Source organism: Meriones unguiculatus, chromosome 8, assembly GCF_030254825.1.
Source record: "Meriones unguiculatus strain TT.TT164.6M chromosome 8, Bangor_MerUng_6.1, whole genome shotgun sequence".
Taxonomy (NCBI): domain Eukaryota; kingdom Metazoa; phylum Chordata; class Mammalia; order Rodentia; family Muridae; genus Meriones; species Meriones unguiculatus.
The window spans coordinates 2,148,434-2,170,707 of NC_083356.1; the positions used below are offsets into that span (position 1 = coordinate 2,148,434).

General features: G+C 57.7%; 1 protein-coding gene and 1 long non-coding RNA gene across 2 annotated transcripts; one reads left to right on the plus strand and one right to left on the minus strand.

Moving 5' to 3' along the window:
• Positions 1 to 14,663: 14,663 nt before the first annotated feature.
• On the minus strand, positions 14,664 to 22,274 carry Tamalin (trafficking regulator and scaffold protein tamalin). Its single transcript, XM_021654437.2, has 8 exons — positions 21,991 to 22,274; positions 20,100 to 20,149; positions 18,107 to 18,161; positions 17,901 to 18,003; positions 16,658 to 16,751; positions 16,491 to 16,557; positions 16,250 to 16,316; positions 14,664 to 15,835 (listed from the first exon to the last, which is right to left on the minus strand). The coding sequence occupies exons 1-8, from the start codon at positions 22,183 to 22,185 to the stop codon at positions 15,333 to 15,335; spliced, it is 1,134 nt and encodes a 377-aa protein (XP_021510112.1). The 5' UTR covers positions 22,186 to 22,274; the 3' UTR covers positions 14,664 to 15,332.
• On the plus strand, positions 15,835 to 17,099 carry LOC132655736 (uncharacterized). Its single transcript, XR_009593526.1, has 3 exons — positions 15,835 to 16,122; positions 16,311 to 16,381; positions 16,548 to 17,099. It is a non-coding gene; the product is annotated as an uncharacterized LOC132655736 (long non-coding RNA).

Genomic DNA, 22,274 nt, shown 5'->3' on the forward strand with positions numbered 1-22,274 from the left:
GAAGAGCCTGGCTGAGATGGTGGAGAGGCCTGAGGCCCAAGTGTCATGTGATAGACTCTGCTCACTGATGGAGCAGTGTGGAGAACCCCTGGACACGGGGCGCCCAGACTTAGCACTCCTCGCTCTCCCCCAGCTGTGGGAGTTCAAGGGAGTGACCCGCCTGCTCTGAGCTCCTGTTTCCTCCTTGGAGACACAAATATGGCAAAGTCCCTGTTTCACGGCAGCATGGTGAAGACAGTGTCTTTTATAGCATAAGGCAGGGGGTGCTAGGCAATGGCGGATCTGCCCTTGCCTTTCAGGGGGACCTGAGGGAGAGCCAGGGCTGGGATTCGTGTCACGGAGCTGTCCCTGCAAAGTGCTTAGCCTGGCTTTGCCCAGCTGCTGTTTATCTGGTGGCTTGTGGGAGGAGGGCTACACAGACAGGGCATGGTCATCTTAGTTTCACAACAGATAGCCCATAAATAGCCCCACTGTGGTTCCCTTAACTGGCTTCCTCCGCCAGTCAGCGGGCCAAGCAGCCTCACAGCCTGGTTTTGTAACGCCCAGGAGGCACTGTCTACCACCTCGTCATCATCTTTCTGCCCAGAGCCACCTCCCAGCTCCTCCTTAGACCTCTCATTTATCTGTAAGGCTTGCCTTCTAGGGGAGACTGGGGATAAACATAGTCCTCCCTAGTACTGACGGAAGTTCTGGAGAGCTCCTAAGACCAATGGCCCTGCAGCAAACAGCCGCCCGTACTATGAGGCTAGGCAGAAGAGCAAGAGGCCTCAACTTGGCTTGGAGATAAGGATGTAGGATGAAAAGAGTCAATCCTGGGCTACCCCGGAGGAAGCGAATGTGAGGTATAGTGTGAAAAGGATAGGTCTAGGAATGGAGAGAGAACACCCCACGGCGACTAGGCTGTCCCAGGTTTCACGGGAGGGAGACAGGGACAAGATGAAGGTCCTGAGGGTGGAGACACAGCAAGTCAGAAACAGTAAGGCCCAAGGCCATCTGCCACATTCGGTGGCCTGGATTCAGCTGGCCATAGTTGGGGAGACACCAGTTAGCTCACATCCTCCCTGCCTGTGAGAGGATGTGGCCAGGGTTAACTAACCTGCTGGGTCCAAAAGGGACTCCCCTGCCTAGGCCTCACCAGCCTAGATCTCACCCGGAATGTGCCTGGGGCTGCAAAGGGGATTCCCTTCATAGGTCCCTTCCTAGGCTCCAGGATCGATAACCACTTGGCTGGGGTCCAAACCCCGCCCCCGCCTCCCTCCAGGTCTAAGCAGACACTCATGGCAAAAAAATAAAAAACGGGGGCGATACCTAGAGAGGGTTTCCCAGGGTCTACCCCAGAGCTCAAGAAGGCCACTGGCTGGGGGTGGGAAGAAAGGGCACGCTCCCTTCCGGCGCTTCAAGTATCTTCACATTTGTTGTCCTTTTCTTGTTGTTGTTGCCACTGAGGAACATCTGGGCCAACTTGAGAAAGTGGCCCAGGTCACCAGGCCGGAAGTGGGGGGTGGGGGAGCTAAAGGGAGTTTTCCCACAAATCAAAGCCAGGGCTCTTGATTAAAAGCACACCCAAGTCCTCTGCCACTTTGCAGTTACGAAATCAAAGTCCCGCCGCCCCCCTCCCCGTCCACAACAGCAAAAGCCGCAGAGCTGCGTGGCTGACAAAGTGCGAGGTCCGTAGTTGCACTCCGGGAGGAGCCGGAGCGCGGACATCGTCGGGGTCGCCGCGCCCGAGCCCGGATCCGGCCTGTGCTGCCCTCTCCGGGGCCGGAAGGACCGCGGCGGCCCCCGCAGCAGCGCCCAGCCCAGGTCGAGCCCCGGCCCCGCGGCCCCCGCCAGCCCCCGCGCGCCGGGTGCGGTCGGGGAAGCCGCTACGTCACTGCGCGGTCCGCCGGGAGCCCGCGGGGCCAGCCAGGATTCCATTACATCACCCGGGCCGCGCAGCGAACACCGCCGCCAGCCATTGGCTGCCGCGCCGCGCCGCCAGCCAATAGCGGGAGAGTATGCAAATCGTCGTTGAGCCAACGCTTCCTTTGGCTCGGGAGCATGCAAACAGACGTCATTGGCCGGGTGGGGGTGGCCTGGCCCCGGCCGGAGCAGGGTGGGGCTGGGTGGAAACTTGCAGCTCGGCCGCTCTGGAGACTTGGCATCCAGATCCGTTCCAGCCAGTCCCGAGGGGCACGGAGTGCGATCGGAGGTGAATGCCCTCGATTCCTAGGCCCCTTTCCGTTAGACGCATTACAGGCAGAGGTGCAAAAAATGAAGTCAATTGCTGGGCGTGGTAGCGCAGGCCGGGAATCTCAGCTTTTGGGGTTGGCCGGCCTGAGCTACAAGACACCCTGCCTCGAAAAAAGCAGAACAGAAGGGCTGGAGAAATGGTTCGGCTGCGGGAGCTCAGCTGCTCTTGAAAAGGACCCGAGTTTTGGTCCTCACAACCGTCCTTAACTCCAGTCCAGGAGACCCAACGCTCCGTGGGCACCGGCAGGCACAGGGTACACAAGCGTGCAGGCAAAACACTCACACACATCACACACGTATAGCAAGTACGTGTTTAAGTTTTGAGTTTTGTTTGTTTTTGTTTTTTCGAGACAGGGTTTCTCTGTGTAGCCCTGGCTGTCCTGGAATTCACCCTAGACCAGGCTGGCCTCGAAGTCAGAGAAATCTTCCCGCCTCTGCCTCCGGAGTACTGGGATCACTGGCGTGCGCCACTAACATTTTTTTTTTTTTTAATGCAAAATGGCAACAACAACAAAAATCAAGGCAACTTGGAGGCCGGGGGAAGAAAGAAATGAGAGATGGCAGGATACAGAAAGCGGGACGGTGCTTCGGGAAGGCTCATGTCAAACGACGTGAGAAGATAGCCTCAGAGAGCAAAACAGAGACTACCCAGGGCTAGTCAGAGCTCAGCTGAGGAGCCTGGAGAACCGAGCAGGCTTCTCCGGAAGTACAAACGCCATTCCAGCGCCTCAGGAAAACAAACGTATACAGAGGTTTGGGTTTGTTTGTTTCCTGTTACTGTCGCACGGTCAGGACTGCAGCACTTTAACGTGTAGAGAAGGCCAGCTGTGGTGTCTTGTGCTTGCAGTCCTAACGCTCAGAAGGCAGGCCGGAGGAGGAGGATCTCGGACTGGATGCCAGCCTGGGCTGCCCAGCAAGACTATCTTAAAGCCTAAATAAACAATTACAGAGAAGAATATGTGTAAGTTATATGTGACTGTTACACTGTTTTGTATAAGGAACTTGAACTCCTCAGACTCTGGGACCCTGGGGAATCCCCTCAGTAGACAGCAAGGACCACGGAATATAGCTCAGGAAACTGGGGAGCCAGGAATGCCCCAACCTGCCGAATGCAAGCAGGAGGCCCGTGGAAGTCCAGGGAACATCCCAGCGAGCTGGAAGGACAAGGAGAGGAGCTCCATGAGAATGTGAACGCCTCAGCTCAAGATGATAGTGCCCAGCTCCCCACACGCCTTTGCCGTCTAGGCTCTCTGTGGCTCAACAGGACATTTAACTGGAGGTTGTAATTTACAGAGGAATATAATGTGTTCCATTACTGAAGCAGCATTCTGTTTTTGTTTATGAGACAGGGTTTCTCTGTGTAGCCCTGGCTGTCCTGGAACTCAGTCTGTAGACCAGGCTGGCCTCGAACTCAGAGATCGGCCTGCCTCTGCCTCTGGAGTCCTGGAGTTAAAGTTCATGCCCAGCCTGAAGCGGCTTTTAAACAGGGGAGAGATTCCAACCAGAGCAAACAGTAGGTGGGAAAGCCAGCGATGGGCGGAGCAAGGTGAACGCCCGGGCCCAGTGACGGGAGAGGACAAGATGAACGCCCAGGCGCAGTGACGGGAGAGGGCAAGGTGAACGCCCGGGCCCAGTGACGGGAGAGGGCAGGATGAACGCCTGGGCCCAGTGACGGGAGAGGACAGGGTAGGAGACCTACCCAGCAGGAAATCCTGCTGGACCTGCTGGCAGCGCCGGCTCTGTGCTGGCAGCTCTCCTTGCTTTGTCTCTTCTTTCACGGGCCTGTAAGGTGAGCGCTGCTGTGGTGTTTAGGAAGCTGTGGCTCCGGGAGGCTGTCACATGCTGAGGAGTAATGCCGCCCCCTCCATGGCCCCGAGGACACACCGTGGCTGCCTCCAGAGAGGAAGTTCAGGTGGTTAATCCTGACTTCCAAGTCTTACCACAGAGCTGGGGCCACTAAATAAAAAAATACAAACAGAAAATTGTCATGTTTGCTTGGTAAGTTTCACCATGAAAGCGAGACCTTCAGCTGGCTGGGAAAGCTTCTCAGGCCTGAGAGCACCGGCTGCTCTTCCAGGGGACCCAGGTTCAATTCCCAGCACCTGTGTGGCAGCTCACAGCGGTGTCACATTCCGTCCCCAGGGGCTGGCAGTCTCTCCTGGTCTCTGCACACACTCTGGCTATATCAGAGTTTTTATTGCTGTGACAAAGCACTGTGACCGAAAGCAGCTCGGGGGAGACCTGAGGCAGGAGCTGACGCAGAGGCCATGGAGGGTGCTGCTTACCGGCTTGCTCCTCATGGCTGGCTCAGCCTGCTTGTTTATGGCATCTGGGACCACCAGCCCAGAGATGGCTCCACCCACAAAGCACTGCCTTCCACATCAATCAGTAATTAAGAAGATGTGCCACAAGCTTGCCTGTAGACCAGTTTGGTGTCGGCGTTTTCTCAGTTGAGGTCCTTCTGGTGAAATGGCAGCAGCCAGTGTCAGGTTGACGTAAAAGCTAATTACTACGCCAGACAAAACAAATTAAAACTTGAAAGAAACCCCACAGCGGCGGCCCACGCCTTTAATCCCAGCACTCAGGAGGCAGAAGCAGGTGGATTTCTGTGAGTGTGAGGCCAGCCTGGCCTACAGAGGGAGCTCAGGACAGCCAGGGCTGCACAGAGAATCCCTGTCTCAAAAACAAAAACGGAACGCTGCTTCAGTAGAGGAACATGTTCTAGCCCTCTACACAGAGAATCCCTGTCTCAAAAAACAAGCAAGCAAACAAACAAACAAAAAATATTGAAAGAAAAGACAGATGAGAGGGTAACATTGGTATGCAAGGCTCAGCGCACGCACACACACACACACACACACACGGCACATATATTACACAACATATTATGTTATATTTATTATTATTATTTATATGCACCAATACAATATGTATATTCTTTTTAAGGGAACATAAAAAGACAGAGAGGGAAGGGAAGGCTCCTCCAGCTCAGGCTAGAACCTAAAATGTACTGGGTGGAACTGATTCCTGCCTCCCGCCGGCAGGGACCGCTCTGGAGGCTGTGGGAGGACTGGCCAGCTGGCACGGGTGATTAACTGGATCTTGTGTGTCCCGGGTTGCCAAGAAACGATGTTCCTACTGCTCTCAGCTGGGAAACCAGCTCTGGTTACTGCTGACAGGCCCCACAGGAGAGAGCCTGGGGAGCCAGGCAGGCGGCGTGTGCCAGAGGAGACGAGCCCTTCCCTGTGCCGGCACCAGGCTGCCTCCCCTGAGGGAACCTGGGTTACCTTTGGGGGCCATGTCCCCCGGGCCTTGGGCTGTACTGTGAGAATCCGGGACCCACAAACTCCGAAGGAAGGTACCGAGTACGGGAAGAACCTGAGCAGGGAGAGGGCCTGGGCGTGAGCAGGTGCAGGAGGTGGGGAAGGCCCTGCCCTCTCCTGGCTGAGCTACACTCCTAGCCTTACCGGTGTGTGTTTACTTATTTCCCGTTCTGGGAATGGAACCCAGGACTTCTCACACTAGGCAAGGACTCCACCTCCAGGCCCCGGTCTTTTTGACTTTTCAGTCTGAGATTGAATATATCACAGCTCTGGAGACCTGTACAGAACTCACGCTGTGGCCCAGGCAAGCCTTGAGTTCCCAATCCCTCTGCCTCGGCTCCATGAATAACGAGGACCCATCACCAGCCTAGTAGAAATTAGGAGACACAGAAACGGTGATCATAATCGCCTTTTGTTGTTGTTGGGGAGGTTGTTTGTTTGTTTGGTGCTGGGAATGAAATGCAACTCATCTTGGACATGAGACTGGGTGGTCTTTAAAAGTCTTGGGGGGGTCTCTCAGGGATAAAGGCTGTGCCTGATCCCTGGTCCCTAGGGGTTGTGCCCCCCACACACACACAGTGGGCCACAGTGGCTGGGACGGAACAGCTGTGGGATTCTGGAGCCTGAGGCCTCCAGAATCTGTATCTGTATCTGTATCTGTATCTCCCTACTGTATCTGCCTAGACCCCTTCGCCCAGTCTCTTAGGCCACCCTTCCTCTTCACCTAGAGGCCTTGGCAGAGGACACAGGAGAGTGGAGAGCCCACACGTGCCTCCCAGGAGACTGCGGGTGGGCAGCCTTTGCTGTGCAGGCTGCAGGCAAGATGACCCACCGGGCACTCACCACATAGGCGTCCAAACAAGGAAGCCGCTTTAGGACTGTTTCCTGCAGGCCAGGCAGGGCCGCCTCCCAGCAAGGGCTGGGAACCTCCCAGCAAGGGCTGGGAACCTGAGCTATGCCCGGCCTCGGGTCATTTCAGGAGCAGCTGGCCGACAGCTGATGGTCCTAAGGACCATTCATCATGCCCCCAGCCCATCTGCTGAGCCATGACTTTCCAAGCGGATTATATAATGGCCAGCCATTAGATGAGTTGGGGGGTGCTTGTGGCAGGGGCTGCTCTCTCGCCCCCAGTCAGGATGGCAGCTTAGAGTGAGGGAGGAGCTGAGGCCCTGGAGGGAGCCACTGAGGACCCTTTCACAGCCCTTCAGCCTGCTTCTGATGGCCCATCCTCCTGAGGAAGCCCGCAGCTCCTCAAGCTCTGCCTTGCTCGAATCTGCCCTTCCCCGCTGGAAGAGCCCCATGCCAGTTCCCCCAGCCCTTCATCCTCCTGCGGGCACCGGAGGCATGGTGGGGAGGTGGGTAGGCAGGACTCAAGCACATGTGTTCACGGCGGGTTTTTGATGGAGTGGAAGGATCTCTTGAAGGCGAGCCCATTCCAGGAGGCAAATAGCCCCTTCCGCCTGAGTGGCCTAGGAAGGTGAGGCATTCCTGTCAGGGATGCAGCCTTCCTCCCTGAGTCATGGGGATCTGGGCACTTAAACAGCTCCTGGCCCAAGGCTGGCACTGGGTAAGTGTTGGCTATAATTAGACAATATTTGCAGATCGCCTTCCCCAGCCTTGGCTCCTAATAAGCGCTTGGTGAAAGGCGCTTGTTATTTTTAACTTCCTTCTCCCTCACTGCCTTAATCCCTTCCGTAAACCCACCTTCATTTAGCCTTGCAACGGTGAAAGTGTGTCTATGCCGCACCTCGCTACTGTTTATACTGACAGCAGCAGCACACTCAAGCGGCGGCTGTCCTTTGCAGAGCTGGGGACGGGGTGTGATCTGTGGAGGGATCAGCCGCTAAGGGGTGTGTCCAGGCCAGCAGGCAGGGTACCCTGACCTCCGGCCCTGGGAGCTTGCTTCTGGATGGTGTGGTTCCAGGGCATCAAGCTCCAGGCTGCCAGCACAGATTAGCTGGGCTGAAGGAGGGGCCCCCTGCCGCTTCCTGCATGGGAGCACTCACGCAGTGGGAAGAGAGAAGCCTAGGGCAGGCGCTGGCTCAGTTGTCTCCCTTAGCGACCAGAGGCTTCCCAGGGGCTGTGTGGTAGTGCCCTCTGCTGGCCGTAAGTGGCACTGTTGGCTTTTAGAAGAGAAAAGGTGGCTGTATCTGTTCAGTCATAGAGCCTACCAGGTGCCAGGTCCTCTCTCAGGAACCAGAGGGGTCACGCGAAACTCTCAAAAAGCCCTTGGCATGGGGCGTGTGGAAAATAATTGAGAAAGACCCCCCACTTTGACCTCTGGTTTCCACAGATGCACACACACACACACACACACACACACACACACGTGTGTACCCACAGCATGCAACGTACACGAACGTGACCCCGCACAAAGCACCGTCCTAGCACCTGGAGAGGCATGAGGATATCTGTGAGTTCAAGGCCAACCTGGTCCACAGAGTGAGTCCAGGACAGCCAAGGCTACACAGAGAAACTCTGTCTTGAAAAACCAAAGGGGTGGGGGAGGTAACAACAAAAGAAACAGCGTGATGGCGGAGAGAGGGCACCAGAGAGTCCAGCGACAGCATGGCTTCCCGGAGGCGGCAGAGCGGCAGAGCCTGGGTGAAACGAGAGCCGTCCACCATCTGGGCAAAGGCCACGGGGCCAGATCAAGAGTTAGAAGACGCGGCGGCGGGAAACGCCAGGTGCACTGGAGAAACAATGAGGCCATGCTAGGCTGGGAACAGAGCCAGGTCAGAGGCCACGGCCTCCTGCTCCTTTCTTTCCTTGAGCACAGGAGGAAGGGCCACCACGTAGGCTCCAAGGGCCAGGTGGCCGGAGACCGACCTGGGTGGCACACGGGCACCACGTGCAGGGCTTCACCTCAGCCTGTGAGACACGCCTTCCTGCACTGCTGTGTCTTGGAAGGCGCTCGGGGCAGACACAGCCATCCACAGGATCCAGGCTTTTAGCCAAAAATTATGCACTAGGGGAGTAAAAGTGAAAGGCAGGACACAAAATAGCATTTAAACAAGTGGCCGGCTCACCTTATTTAGCGAACGGGCTTTGGGTGGGATGACTCGGGGGGGGGGGGGAAGGGCTCTTGCCACCAAATGAGGTATCCTGAATTTGATCCCCAGGACCCGCATGGTGGGAGGAGAGAACTGACTCCCATAGACTGTCCTCTAGCCTAGGCACAGATGGACGGATGGATGGATGGATGGATGGATAAATAGATAGATGATAGATAGATAGATAGGTAGATAGAACATAATAAAATATTTAAAAGAAAACAGACTAAACTCAATATATTATGTGGTGATGTGGTGAGACCGGATATCATAAAGCCAAGTCAAGGGAGGGCTGAAGCCCAGAAGCCAGGGGCCAGCGTTTCGAGGGGACAGTGCCCGAGTGCGCCAGCAGAGGGCGACGCCGCCCGCCGCTCTTGTAGGCGGCGGGGACCACAACCCTCCCCCGGCCCGCCCTCCGGACTAGGAGAGGCTGGTGCCTCAAGGCTGTGGCTTGGACGTGGGAGGGAGGTTATCCCCACAGGGGAACGCGATGCGTGTGAGGCGGGAGGCCAGTCCAGAGGCGTGGAGTGGAGTGGACATGGGCAAGAAGGGCCCTGGTGTGCAAGAAGGGTCTGGGTGTGCAAGCCGTGTCCAAGGCTTGCGCAAGGTCCGCGGTGTTCAAGAAGGTCCCAGCCAGCAGAGAGGGCTTCGTCACATCTCCGAGACTTCTGGCTGTCGCGGGGCGGCGGCGGTTACTCAGTTGGGCGCTGCCACCTGCTTCCCTCCCGGCTCCCTGGGAGAAACACCAGGCAGAGCCCCGCGTCCACCCACGCCCTGCTCGTGGCGGCCCCGCCTCCGGGAGAGAGACTGCCTCTGCAATTCAGCTGTCAGCCTCTCAGCCCCGGGGTGGGCGAGGGTGGGGGGCGATGCCCAGCTGGCTCCACCGGGGTGTTGCCTCTCCATCCCTCCCACCCTACCCGAGTCTAGAGCCTGCGGGACAGCCCTGCCCGGGTCTGACCGCCTCCTGCCGATGCTTAATTGTTGACCTACAGATGAGCCGCTGGGTGCTTCTGCCCCGAGTCCACCTCCTCTCCGCCACCCAGAGCACTGGCTGCACTCAGCCTCCGCTGCCGGTCCTGTATATGCGTGACCACCTAGCCTCCCACTGGGTGGACACTGAGCGTGTCCAAAGGCATCCTAGCCTTCCAAGGGCTTCATCCAACCTGTGAGAGAGGCTGCCAACAGCACGGAGAGGCTCTAGGTCAGTGCGAGGCATAGTCTCCCTGGTGTCCCTCTCCCCGGGGACACACCCCGCTAGTTCCGTCAGTATTTGTAGCTCCGGTGTTGGGGGGAATGGATCCAGAGATCTAGAATAATCTACATCAGCGCCCTTTCGATAGGTCCTTCCCATAATCTGTTTTTCCCCTTGGTTTTGATTTTTGTAGTTTTCTTGCTTTCTGAGACAGGCCCTCAAAGGCAGCCCTGGCTGATCTCAAGCTTGAGATCCTCCTGCCTCAGCCTCTGGGGTGCTAGGATTATAACCCCCTGCTCGGTCTCCTCCTCCCCACCCCCGTCATCAGGGATCTTTCTGTATTGCCAGATGACTTCAAACCCCTGTGCTCCATAGCCCTCCTGTGCCAGCATCCCAAGTATAGTATGGAACTGTAGGGGTACACTATTCTGCTCAGATTTGGGGGTACTTTGAAAAAGACGAATGCAGCCGGGCTTTGGTGGTGCTTGCCTTAATCCCAGCACTCAGGAGGCAGAGGCAGGTGGATCTACAGAGTGAGTTCCAGGACAGCCACAGCTACACAGGGAAACCCTGTCTCAAAAAAATTAGAGAGAGAGAGAGAGAGAGAGAGAGAGAGAGAGAGGGAGGAATGCTCTAGTCCAGCCCAGAGCTCCTGGACCAGAATGGCAAGCGATAAGGGAGGGGCCACAGAACTTAGGGTTGGTTCTGACCTTCCATAAGGGAAGAATCTGGAGAAATCCATGGGGCCTGTCACCCTAAGAGCTAAGTGAACCCAAGGATCTGAGGGAGACTGCATGACTATACAGCAGCTGTTGGTAAAGAGACTCAAAGGCAACATTTGTATAACTTTTACTTTTTGTATAAATTTGCATGTTCTCTCTGGAAAGGCCAAGCTCCAGGAAGGGAGATGGCTGAGGCTAAGGTCCTTCCCTGGGGCCCTGTCTGGCAGGTTAGCAGGTATGGCTCCTCCTCCTGCTCCGTGAAGTCTGGGGGGGGGGGTCACAGACCCCAAATGTGTTGGTGGAAGTCAAGTGAATTCAAGGTCTTGGATTTGGTGCCTGATCCTCCGCAGGGGCGGAGCTGCTCAGATCTCTGCCTCTGACCTCCCACTCAGTGCTAGGCCCTGAGCTAGGGGGAGGCAGAGGTGATTGGGGACAAGGTCTCTCCCTTGCTAGCCTGTAGGCTATGAGACAAAAGAAGCAATGTTGACAAAAATAGAGCATGGGCTGATTGAGGTAAAGGACAGGGGACAAGGAAGGCTCAAGATTCTTTTCTTGAGTGTGGAGCAGGACGGAGAGGAAGAGCCACAGGAGAGGACTGAGTGGGCCGCCAGCGGCAGGCAGAGTGCTGGGGTCACCGCCAGCGGCCGGCACCCTGTTCTGCTCTCTGTGAGCAGGTCAGCTCCTCCTCAGAACCGTTCATCCGCTCACCAACGCAGGGCCAGGCCAGGCGTCCCAGCCAGTGACGTCTCTCTTGACCTTGGGGAATCCCGTGTCTCTCTCATTTCTGCAGCTCACCGGCTGATGAGCAGAACGTACTTCCTAGGTTTCACCTCTCCTGCCGTCACCGAGCTGAAGTTTTCTGGTGTGGTTTTCTTGGGGGAACAGAAATTACTGTGGAGTCACTTCTTCCAGAAGTTGTTTTTTTTTTTCCACTTGTGTCGACAAAGACCCTTTCCATGCCCAAGACCTGTTGATCTGCCCCCAGAACCAAGTTTTAAGAGCCCACCCTTCTCCCTTACCTTGATAGGAACGCTCTGAGTCAGGTGGAACTCTGCCCTGCTGTGACCTGGCACACCCCAGATGCTGCCCTCTGGAGCGCCTTTTGTTTACCTCCCCACCTCCAGTCTCCTCCCACAAGTGAGGCTTAGAGCTGTTGGGCTCAGGCCACTCCTCACCATCTCCTTGACCTCACACCCCCTCTTCCAGGAAGCCTTCCCTCTCTGCCCCGAGGTGGAGGGAGCGGGACCAGGAGAACCAGAGAAGCTATGCTTGTGCCCAGCTGCATGGGGACCTCAGACAGAGTCCCGTCTGGAGGGTCGTATCCTTTCCCACCCTGTGTGACAGCCGCAGTGGAGCCTACTTCCCCCTGGAATTTCTGGGGGCCCCTTCTGGGCTGGGCAGAGCAGAAGGCTGGTAGAATGTCGAGGGAGGCAGGGCAGGGGAATACCGACCACACAATAATTTCAGTCCCTGCTCCTTTCCCACACACCCCTACCCCCTCCGCCAAGCACGATCCTTGGGTTAATTTTTAGCAGCTCAGCTCGAACATTAGTCACTCCCTGTCACCCACCTACACGGCAGGAGGCTGGTGCCGTCATCCATCAGCTGAGAGGTGGGATCCAGCCCCACCCTGGACCACTCTCCTCTTCTCTTGGGTGGGTAGGAGCCCTTTCAGCCTGGGCGAGGGGCGTTGACATCCCATTTGAGACCAGCTGCGTGGCACAGTGTTAGGAACAGGCTGGTGAGAGTGGGGCTGGGAATCTTCTCAGAAAAGAGAAAGCCAGAGGCCCGGAAGCTGCCACAGCTGGCAAGGGCTGACCTGAGCCAGGCAGCTGCTCTCCGGGCAGCCTGGGAACAAAGGTGTGAGAGGGCTCCTCCCCTAAACCTGAGCTCTAAGGATCCTCAGCCTCACGGCAAAACAGCTGTTCAAACACAGGCGCTTAGAGAAGCTGTTTTCTTCCTCAGATGCCCGCTCTCCTCAAACCAGGAAAGGCACAGTGGCAAGGCGCAGGTGCCCGACAGGAGCCGCCACCGCCCAGCCCCAAAGGGACATTGTAAGAGGAGTCACAGACCACAGACAGCAGCTGCAGGTGAAGCAGGGAGGGGCCTCCCCACAGCCGCAGGGCCGACAAATGGGAAGGGGTGTTCTAACTGTGCAGCTGTGGGCCCAAGGAAGGCAAGCCCCTTTACTGCACGGACTGACTCACAGTTGGTTTTCATCTTTATCTATTGCCATGATGGGGGCTGAACCCAGGACCTCACACACGGAGTCTGTGGCACTGAGCCACGCCCCAGCTCCTCCGGTGCAACTTAATATAAGGCTTTGTTTCTAGCCCAACCTCGGCAAAAGACAGACAAAAGAACATCAATACAGGAAGTCAACATGATTACCGAGCTGGAGAAAGTGCCATAAGGAAAAAACAAACAGAGGGGCTGGAGCTCAAGAATAATGGGGACAGGCAGGATCCCTGGGGGCTCAGGGAAGCCTTGGAGGAGGTTACTTTAAGCTAGGACCCCAGGGAGAGGGAACTTCGAAGTAGACAAAGAGGCAGGGCCAGAGGAAGCCTGTCGGGGCAGAGCTGGGGAACGGGAGCACAAAGAGTCGTTTGGTTTAAATATCTGTGGAGGAGAAGGAACTGGGGACCGTACAGGGAGGCAGGAGGAAGATGCTCTGAGGTCTAACTCGAGCCGTCCCACTATGGTGTGAGTGGCTTTGTGTAGTCGGCCAGGTTCCCATGGATGAGGGACTGTGCCGGAACCGCTTATGGATGAGGGACTGTGCCGGAACCGCTTATGGTGAGGTGATGGACGGGCCACGGTAGAACGCATGAGCTTCATAATCTTCTTCCAGGGGAAGTCATGATGATTTTAAAGCAGGTGAGATTTTTTTTTCCTTAATTATGTGCCAACTGTGGTGGTGCATGTTTTTAATCCCAGTGCTCAGGAGGCAGAGGCAGGAGGATTGCGGTGAGTTCCAGGACAGCCAGGGCTATGTAGAAAGTCCTGTCTCAGAAAGAAACTTTTTTTAATTAAAAAATCTGTATTTATTAGTGCACACACACGTGTGCACACGTGTGCGTGTGTGTGGTTTGTGTTTTAGTACAGTTGCTCTTGTGTCCCCCATGGTGGCAGAGAAGGACATTTAGGAGTTGATTCTTTTCCTCATCGTGGATCCAGGGATCAGACTTACACACCATGTTTCTCTCTGCTGAGGATTTTACTGGCCCTTGATTTTTTGTTTGTTGTTGAGCCTAGGTTCACTTGTGTGGCCCAGGCTGGCCTCAAACTTGCTGTGTAGCTAGCTGAAGCTTGCCTTGAGCCTGGTCCTTCTGCCTCCGCCCCCCAAGTGGCTGGGAGCCACCTCCACTCTGAAAGGGTCACCTGACTGCTGCGTGAAGGATGAGTGCTAGCAAGAATGGGGAAAGAAGTGGGGTGCCCACAGGGAGGGTAAACAGTGTTGAATGGGGTGTCCCCAGAGAAAGGCCACCTAGAGTTCTCCCAAAGCCACAGCTGAGTGCTGGCCCCGCACAGCAGTCGTAGGTGACAGGCCCTACTCCCACCTCACCTCAGGAGTGGGGAGGAGAGCTCTGGGTGGCGACTCACAGAGCCATGGGAACGAGCCAAGGCTGTGGCAGGGGCGTGGCCCCGTTTGCCTGAGTGGGCAGGCCTCAGGCAGGTAGGTCAAACCCTGAAGGAGTCACTGGTGGAAAAGCCAACACAGAGACCCAGAGTGGGGTGCCCGGAGCCAGCACCCTGGGCAGTCAGGGGCCCGGGCGTGAGATGCTGGGGTTCACCGAGGCTGAGGCTGTCACAGGCTGGGCGGATCCACCTTCTGCTCAAGCCAGGAAGCCAGGCTTTCCAAAGGGGACAGCAAGGGACGTTAGACCGGTGACCCCTGCATCCGTGTGGGGAGGGAAGCTTCAAAACTGCACCTGAGTGAGAGGCCCAGGTTCTACAGAGGGTGTGGGGCCTCACTTCAGGCCAGTACACGTCCACGAAATCCCCTTGACAATTTCCCTGGCTTGGGGATAAAAGTAGGATGTAAAGTGCAGCTTGCGTGTGTCTGGAGCGGCTGCCTGGTAGAGTCAGCGCTTGCCTGAACACAGCCCTCCCCCACACGCAGTCACCACGCTGACACAGATGCAAAAAAACCCATCAATTTTATACAGTTTGTGGTTCAGAGGCAACATATGCGAAAGACGGCGGAACAGCCCAGGCTGCCCCACCCCACCCGAATGGACTCATTCCTGTTCCCCAGGGAGCACAGAACCCAGGACCCCTGCCTGACAGGACCCCACTTAGTCATATGCCCCAGAGAGGGGCCTTATAAGCCCTTAGGGGTCAAGGCTGGAGGGAGGGGACGGGCACCTCGCCCCCTTGGGGCCCGCTGGTCCATTGGGGTGTGTGTGTGTGTCTGGTGTGGGGTGGGGAAATGACCCATCATGGATCTCCTCTCCCCAAGGAGAAGGGTTGGGGAGCTAGTAAAGCCGAGGAGAGGGCTTCTCGGGGGCAGGCCCCACAAGGCACGACTGACCCAGAGAGTGCGGGCTGGCACAGTCTTCTTTGCCCCCAAACCTCTCCTAACTCCCAGCGTCAATTCTCCCCTGCACTCCAGCTGCGCTCGAAGGGAGGAAAGAAAGCAGCGAGGCTCCCTTTTTTCTCAGCAGAGGCCAGCCCCAGCTAGCAAGGACCCCCTCCGCAGCTCTGGGCTCCTGAGGTCCTTGGACCTGGCACTACTGCCCCGCTTCTTGTACGGGCTGTTACGAAGAATAAATAAATAAATACCTCCCGCCTGCCCACCCGCGTGACCCTACAGCTGGCTCTCCTCTTCCTCCAGCGAGCGGTTGAGTCCGGGGATGAACTTGAGCAGCCGCCGGCGGAAGCTGCGGTACTTGGTCTTGCGTAGGCCGGCGCCGCACAGGGCCTGCTCGCGGGCCTCAGTCCAGAGCGCGCCCGGCGCGCCCCCGCCCCCGCCGCCGCCCGGGCCCGCGCAGCGCACACTGGCACTGCGGCTGAGCGTGGCGCGGGGTGCGGAACACAGCACGGACGCCGGGGCCTCGGCACAGCCCGGGCCTGGCACGCGCGCGGGGGGCGGCGGGGGTGGCAGCGCCTGCGGCTCGGCGCCCCCGAAGAAGCACGTGTGGTACACGTCGTCCGTCTCCCCCTTGGCCCGCCGCGCGCCCCCGCGGGGACCCCCGGGCGCAGCCAGCAGAGGCCCAAAGGGCAGCGAGCCAGGCAGCAGGCCTGCTCCGTAGAGGCAGGAGCGCACGGACTCCAGCGTGTCGTAGATGCTCGGGTCCTTCACCACCAGGCCTGAGGGGATAGAAGGGCAAGGAGCTTCCTGAATCCTGGGGACAGAGCGCCCGGGCTGAGGGTCACAGGGCCACCTATGTGGGCCCTGAGAGCCTGCCTTTTTGTCTGTAAAGCTGGAGTTAATAAATTCAAGACACTTAAGACAGGAAGGCGGGCCAGAAAGGACTGATACACACTTCTTTTGGACGCAGGATCTTCCCACATAGTCTGGCTGTCCTGGGACTCACTAATGGAAGGAGGGCCTCAGAGATCCGCCTGCCTCTGCCTGCCCAATGCTGGGATTAAAGGTGAGCGCCAAAAGGCCTAACCTCCAGAGGGCGACTGGGAGAAGAGAAACGTGTGGGTGTCCAAAGCTGTGGCTCCGGGGTGGAGGGCAGCGGCCCGCCGGCCCCTGGGGCGTGCGGGCTCACTCACCGTGCACGAGGCGCTGCTCCTGCACCATAAGCGACCTGTACTCTCCCCACTTCTCGTACAGGGTTTGCTGTAAGACACACGCGGCCAGCTGTCAGGGCCGGCGGGCCATCGGCGGGACAAGGGGACACACAGGTAAGGGAGAAAGGCACGACGCCTCAGGGCCAAGGGAGAGAGATGGAGGGGCGAGCCTGAAGGGCAAGGGATGGGGAGAGGGTGGCGCCTGGGCTTTCCTGGTCCTCACCTTTAGGTACTGCAGGCGTGCCTCCAGTTCTGCCTTCCGAATGGATGTCCCATACAGAGTTTCCAGTCTGAGGGATGGAGGGGACAGAGGCTGAGCGCCTGAAGGCTGAGGACACAGCACAAGGCTGAGCTCAGGAGCCCTTAGGCCCCGCACGGCGACATGGATACCTGAGAACGTTGCCAGATGCCTTGATGATATCCACAATCTCCCGGTGCCGGGTGCCTTCCACGTTGATCCCGTTCACGCTGGCGATGGTGTCCCCTGCCGGGCAGAGAAGTCGGCACCTGTTTCCCGGCTCAGAGGGAGGACTCCACACTGCTGGCCTGGAGAACCTCCCCTGAGCTCCCTTCCGGCGTGGGGAGGCCTGGGCAGGGCTTGCTCCCCACTCAAAATACACAAACCTAACTGGGCATGGCAGTGCAGGCCTTTACTGTAACCCCAGAACTTGGGAGGCAGAGGCAGGCGATCTCTGTGAGTTCAAGGCCAGCCTGGTCTACAGAGCGAGTCCAGGACAGCCAGGGCTACACAGAGAAACCCTGTCTCAAAAAAAAAAAGAAAGAAAGAGAAAAACAATACAACAACAAAAATAAAAAATACACAGAGACCTCACCAGCTTGCTGGATACAGCAACCTAGTCTGGGGAGCAGGGATCTGAGAAGTTATCACACACCCTCAGGAAGCTCTGTCCCCCAGCACAGAGCCCTGCTAGGTTCTCCTGGCGTTAGCTATTTCTGCAAATCCACACCTGTTGTGCATCTCCCTCAGTTCAGGGAAGTCTCGGTGCGAGCAGTGAGCAACCGGGAGCTAGCACGGGCTCCAGGCACGCGAGACTTCATGCTCACATCTGCAGAGCTTGTCTGCCATCTGTGAAGGGTATGGGTCCTTGTGGTAGCTACAACAAGGACAACCAGGAACCACCCAGCAGTGCCTGCCACTGGTAAGTGGACGAGAAGGTCAGGGCCAAGAGACAACTGTGCTGACAGAATGGGTGTGGGTTCACGGAGTGTCAGGCCGACAGGGACCCTACTCTCAGGGTCTTTGATGAAGGACAGAGCACAGGTGCCCTAGCTGGAGTATAACAGGTCCACCTGAACCACGCTGAGGCAGACCTGGCAGGATGCTTCTCTACCAGATTCTGCCCAGCTGGACAGCACAGCTGCCAGGAGGCAGAACAGCTGTGCAGAAGTAGCGTCACTCCTGCTGGGCCCCACCTCACCGTGGGCTCGCCTCACCGTGCTTTGCCTATACCGATTTGCAAGAGAACCACACACAGTCCCACAGCAAACGGCCAGTGTGCGTGACCCACAAAGCCTAGGTCCTGTTCATTCTTCTGGAGTGAACCTGCCTCTGCTGAGGAGTAAAGTTATGCTCTGTACCAGAGCCCCGTCCTCTCTGTGCTTGGGGGCCTACCCGGTGTGAGCCCGGCCAGCTGGGCAGGGCTGGACTCATGAACTCGGCAGACGAAGGTCACCATCTCTACCCGCTGCTCCTCTCGGTGGTGAAGGCCGTAGGTCTGTGGACAAGCGAGGACACACTCAGAACCTACACAAGCAGACCTGTCCATCCCTCAAAATGGCCTTCTGATCCCTCCACCCTCTACGCCCAACTTTTCCAACCTGAATCTCGAAGCCAAAGGTCTGGTTGTCTCCCTTCTCCAAAGTCAGAACCTTCCTGCAGAAGGCAGAGGGTCAAGGGTAATAGAATTAAGAAAAGTATGGCAGAGCTGGCTATGGTGGGCCCACATCTGTGATTCCAGACCTTGGGAGACTGAGGCAGGAGGATGCTTCCTTTGAGTCTGAGCTACACAGGGAAGCCCTGCCTCAAAATGCAGTAACAGAAACAGGCGTGTGGCAGTCCCACCGCTCAGCTCTCAAGGACGTAGAAGTCTGGTCTAGAACATCCCAGAGGGACTCAGCGTCTCCTGCGACAACTCATTCTTCACAGATTTGTGGAATGCCCTTCCCAACCCAACTGCAATTGGCCTCAGGGAGCCGCACAGAGTTAAACCAGCCCCCCATAGGGGGAGGCACGAGGAAAGGAGTGAGCCTAGTGACACCCCAGCTTCCAGTGAGTGTGGCCACATACACACTCACTAACATGGGCCCCCATTTGGGCCCCTGCGCTGGAGCATCCTGGCCTTGCTGCTTTAGGGAAAAGACAGCCCCACCCCCAGGGGGCCAGTCACGAGGCTGGGCGCAGACCACAGCCGTCTGCCGCTCCTCCCAGCTGCGGTGTGGCCAGCCCACCAGATGTGAAGGCTGGGGGAGGGGAGCCTGGGGCCACCCCTTCCCGAACTGAAGGCTGCCTGCTGGACACAATGGCCTGGACGGCCTCCAGCTCCTAGCCTGACAGGGGAGCCCGGAGCTTCCTCTGCCCACCTCCTCCCCTTCCTTCCCGCCAGCCAGAGGCAGGACGGAGTGGCTCCGAGCCCCTTTGAGTCTGGGAGCCTCAGAAAGGCCCTGGAGACCAGGCCTCTAGCTCCCAGCCCAAGTCACGCCCCCTGCTACCTAATGCTGTGCAATGCACTGTTCCTCCTTGAGAGTCCTGTGTGTTCTGGGGTAGAAGCAGGGCCTGGAAGCTCTCTGCCTATCCCAGAGCTTTCTGGGTTCCCGGGAGGGTCTGCGAACTGTCACTGCAGAGAGCCAGCTGGAAGTATTTTAGGTTTTGCGGGCCCCCTGTGGCCTCTATCATATACTATTCTTTGTTTTCACAACCCTTTAAAATATTAAAATAAACCAGTCATGGCAGGGCACGCCTTTAATCCCAGCACCTGGGAAGGAAAGGCAGGGACATCTCTGAGTTCCAGGCCAGCCAGGGCTGGAGAGAAACTGTCTCAAACAACAACAACAACAACAACAACAAAAAAAAAAACCTTACCTCAAAATAAGTTTGTATGCCGGGCATGGTGGCACAGGCATGTAATCCCAGAACTCGGGGAGGCAGAGGCAGGCAGACCGGCCTGGTCTATAAAGAGAGCCCAGGAACAGCCCAGGCTACATAGAGAAACCCAGTCTCGGGGAGGGGAGGGAAGGCTGTATGTGTGTGCATATATAAGATTCTTAGTTAAAGGGCCAGCCAGCTCAATCTGACCAGCAGGTCACACTGCGCTGGTCCATTTCAAAGGAAGCCAGGCCCAAGTCAGCCACAGGATGTGAGTAAAAAGGGACCCTGAGCTTCGGGTCCCTGGATGAGCACCTGTCCACCGTCCACACCTCAGTGGGACTGCCATGGGACTGAGGGTTTGAGAGGTAAAACCTGTCAGATGCCAACAGCTGGTCGCAGAATGCCCGTGGTCTGGGCAGGGTGGGCTCAGGGAGGGCAAACTAGGACAATCCCTTACCATGTCCTCCTTCTCACCCTCCACCCCTCACTAATCCAGCTCTTCCCAAGAAGACACAACTGGCACACATTGGAGGTGGTTAAGGAGCACCTAATGACTCAAACATGCCCCCCTTATTCTGCTGCCCCCTCACTCAGCCCACATGCCCACCTGCCCCTCGCTCCCGGCAAGGCTGGAAGGTGCCTCCCAGGGGGCTGGGCCGAGATGCTCTATCCTGCTCCCCCTCACTTTCTGGACCACAGTAGGGGCTTTGGGTGGGGGTGACTCACCGCTGCTGCTCAGGGCTCTGCTTGAGATTCTTCCAATGGAACCCTGAGCCCTGGGTGGGAAAATGGCCAGAGAAGACAATGAGAAGAAGGGGGGGGGTGGCTTGAGCAGACGCTGAGAAGCCTCTCTCAGCCTCGAGGACTCTTACCTCTGGACACAGCCATGCTACGCTCGCAGCCCACCCTCTCCCTTCCCAGCCCACTCTGCTTTGATGTTCTCGGAACTAGTGCAGCTGTTACCTCCCCCAGAGCTCACACCTTCCCTGGGACCTCAGGGACGCATCTGCCAGGGAACCTGGACCAGCGATTAGAATAATCTTCACCTCGGGACCATGTCTGAGGGGCCCAGGTCTCACAGGCCCCAAAAGTCAAGGACCCCTGCCACCTGGGCCTGTCCATTTAATGGTTCAGGCAGACAGTAGTTTGGGGGAGCAGAAAGACAAGGGCCTGAGCAGGAGGCTGGCAGGGCCAGTCTGAATGTGGTAGAGGTGTCAAATCTCCTTAGAACAGGTTGCCTGGGGGAGGGGAGGACCCCCGGCTGCTGTATGTCCCCCAAACCTCAGTCTCTTGATCCCACCATGCATTTTTTTTTCCTGGAACAAAACACATTACTAACTAACCAAAGATAAACAAAACAAACAAACAAACAACAACAACAAAAACCAAAAAACTCAGAGTCAAACTTGTCTCACTATACTTGAGAAACTGGGGGCTCATTTTGTTTTTCGTTTTGAGAAGATCCTTAACTCTTCTGAGTCCCCCAGATAACCTAAAACAACCTCTGTCCCTCCTAAGACTTTTAGTTCTTGGAGGAAGTCCCATCCGGGACCAGCCCTTTCCCCAAGTGCCAAAACAGCCTGAGGCCTTCCTGGCCTGTGCTCTTGTTAACACTCTCTAACGGCCCCCGCCACCCCCCCCCAAGCTGCCCCAAAGCAAGGAAGAGAAGGGGACCCTCTTCCTCCAGAACCAAAGGTTTGCCTCAGGGTGGGGACAGTACCCAAATAGGCCAAGGAGGAAGGACTGGGCAGTACAGAGAGACCCCTTTGTTTTTCAACCCGATTTTCATAAAATGCAAATTCTCAACAAGCTGTTCATTGTATGTAGGGGGTGCAGAGGACCAGGAGGGGAGGAGAGGGCCGCGTAGGGAAGGGGCGCCCACCCCTTCTCCTTAACCTGAGTCTTGGGTCTGAACACTCAGGTCCCCAGAGGAAGAGCTTAGGGGGAGCCGCAGAGAGCGGGTGCAGGCCTGCATCCTTCCTGCCCTGTGACCTCTCCCACCGCGTCTGGTCCTGGCTGAAGCCAGGAGCCGGGTGCTGTAGCATCCCGCGTCTCAGATGCGGGACAAAGCGCACCTGAGCCCGGGAAGCCGGTGTCCTGCTCTTGGGAATTCGCAGCTCTAGTTCTAAGGGACCACCGGCCTCTCCCCCGCCCAGGGCTCCCGGAGCCTCCACTCGTCCGAGGCCAGCGGCGGGGGTTCCTTCCCTAGTCCTTCCTGCTCCAACTTGAGAGGGTGCTAGGGCGAGAGGGACCTGAGAGTTTCTAGACTTTCTGGACACCCGCGGGCGGAGCGGGAGGCGGCAGAAAGCCAGATGGAGCGAGCCGGAGAAAGGGGGTGCTGGGGCGGAGTCAAGGCAGGAGAGTGGGAGGAGATGGGGCGTCCGCGCGCGGGGAGCGGAGGGGAGAGCCACCCGAGCTGGGGGCGTCGCGGGGGCCACAAGCCTTCCGGGACCCGAGTGGGCAGCAGGTCTGCGCCTCCGGAGGACGGAGCCAGGGAGGCGGGTGCCCAGGGTCGGCGGGCTGGGGGACGTGGCGGTCGTTCAGGCGCTGCTGCGGGGAAGGTCCCGCCGCCGGAACGCGGGGCCCCGAGCCTGGGGACGCACGTTGGGGAACGCACCTTTCGGCGGGGCAGGGTGCCCCCGGACACCGCGAGCGCGCGGTACAGCTCGGCGGGGTGATAGTCGTCCAGCGCGGCGTACAGCTCGTCCCCGGGGGCTGCGGGCGGAGCGGCGGCAGCCGGGGGCCCCGCGGGGTCCGGCGCGGCCGCCGCCTCCTCCTTCTGCTGCAGCTTCCTGAGCCGGCGCAGGGTCATGGCCGCGGCGCCCCTCGGAGGCAGTGCTCACCCCGGCGGGCGCTGTCGGCGACGGCCGCGGGACGCCAGCCCGGCGGGCCGCGTGGAGC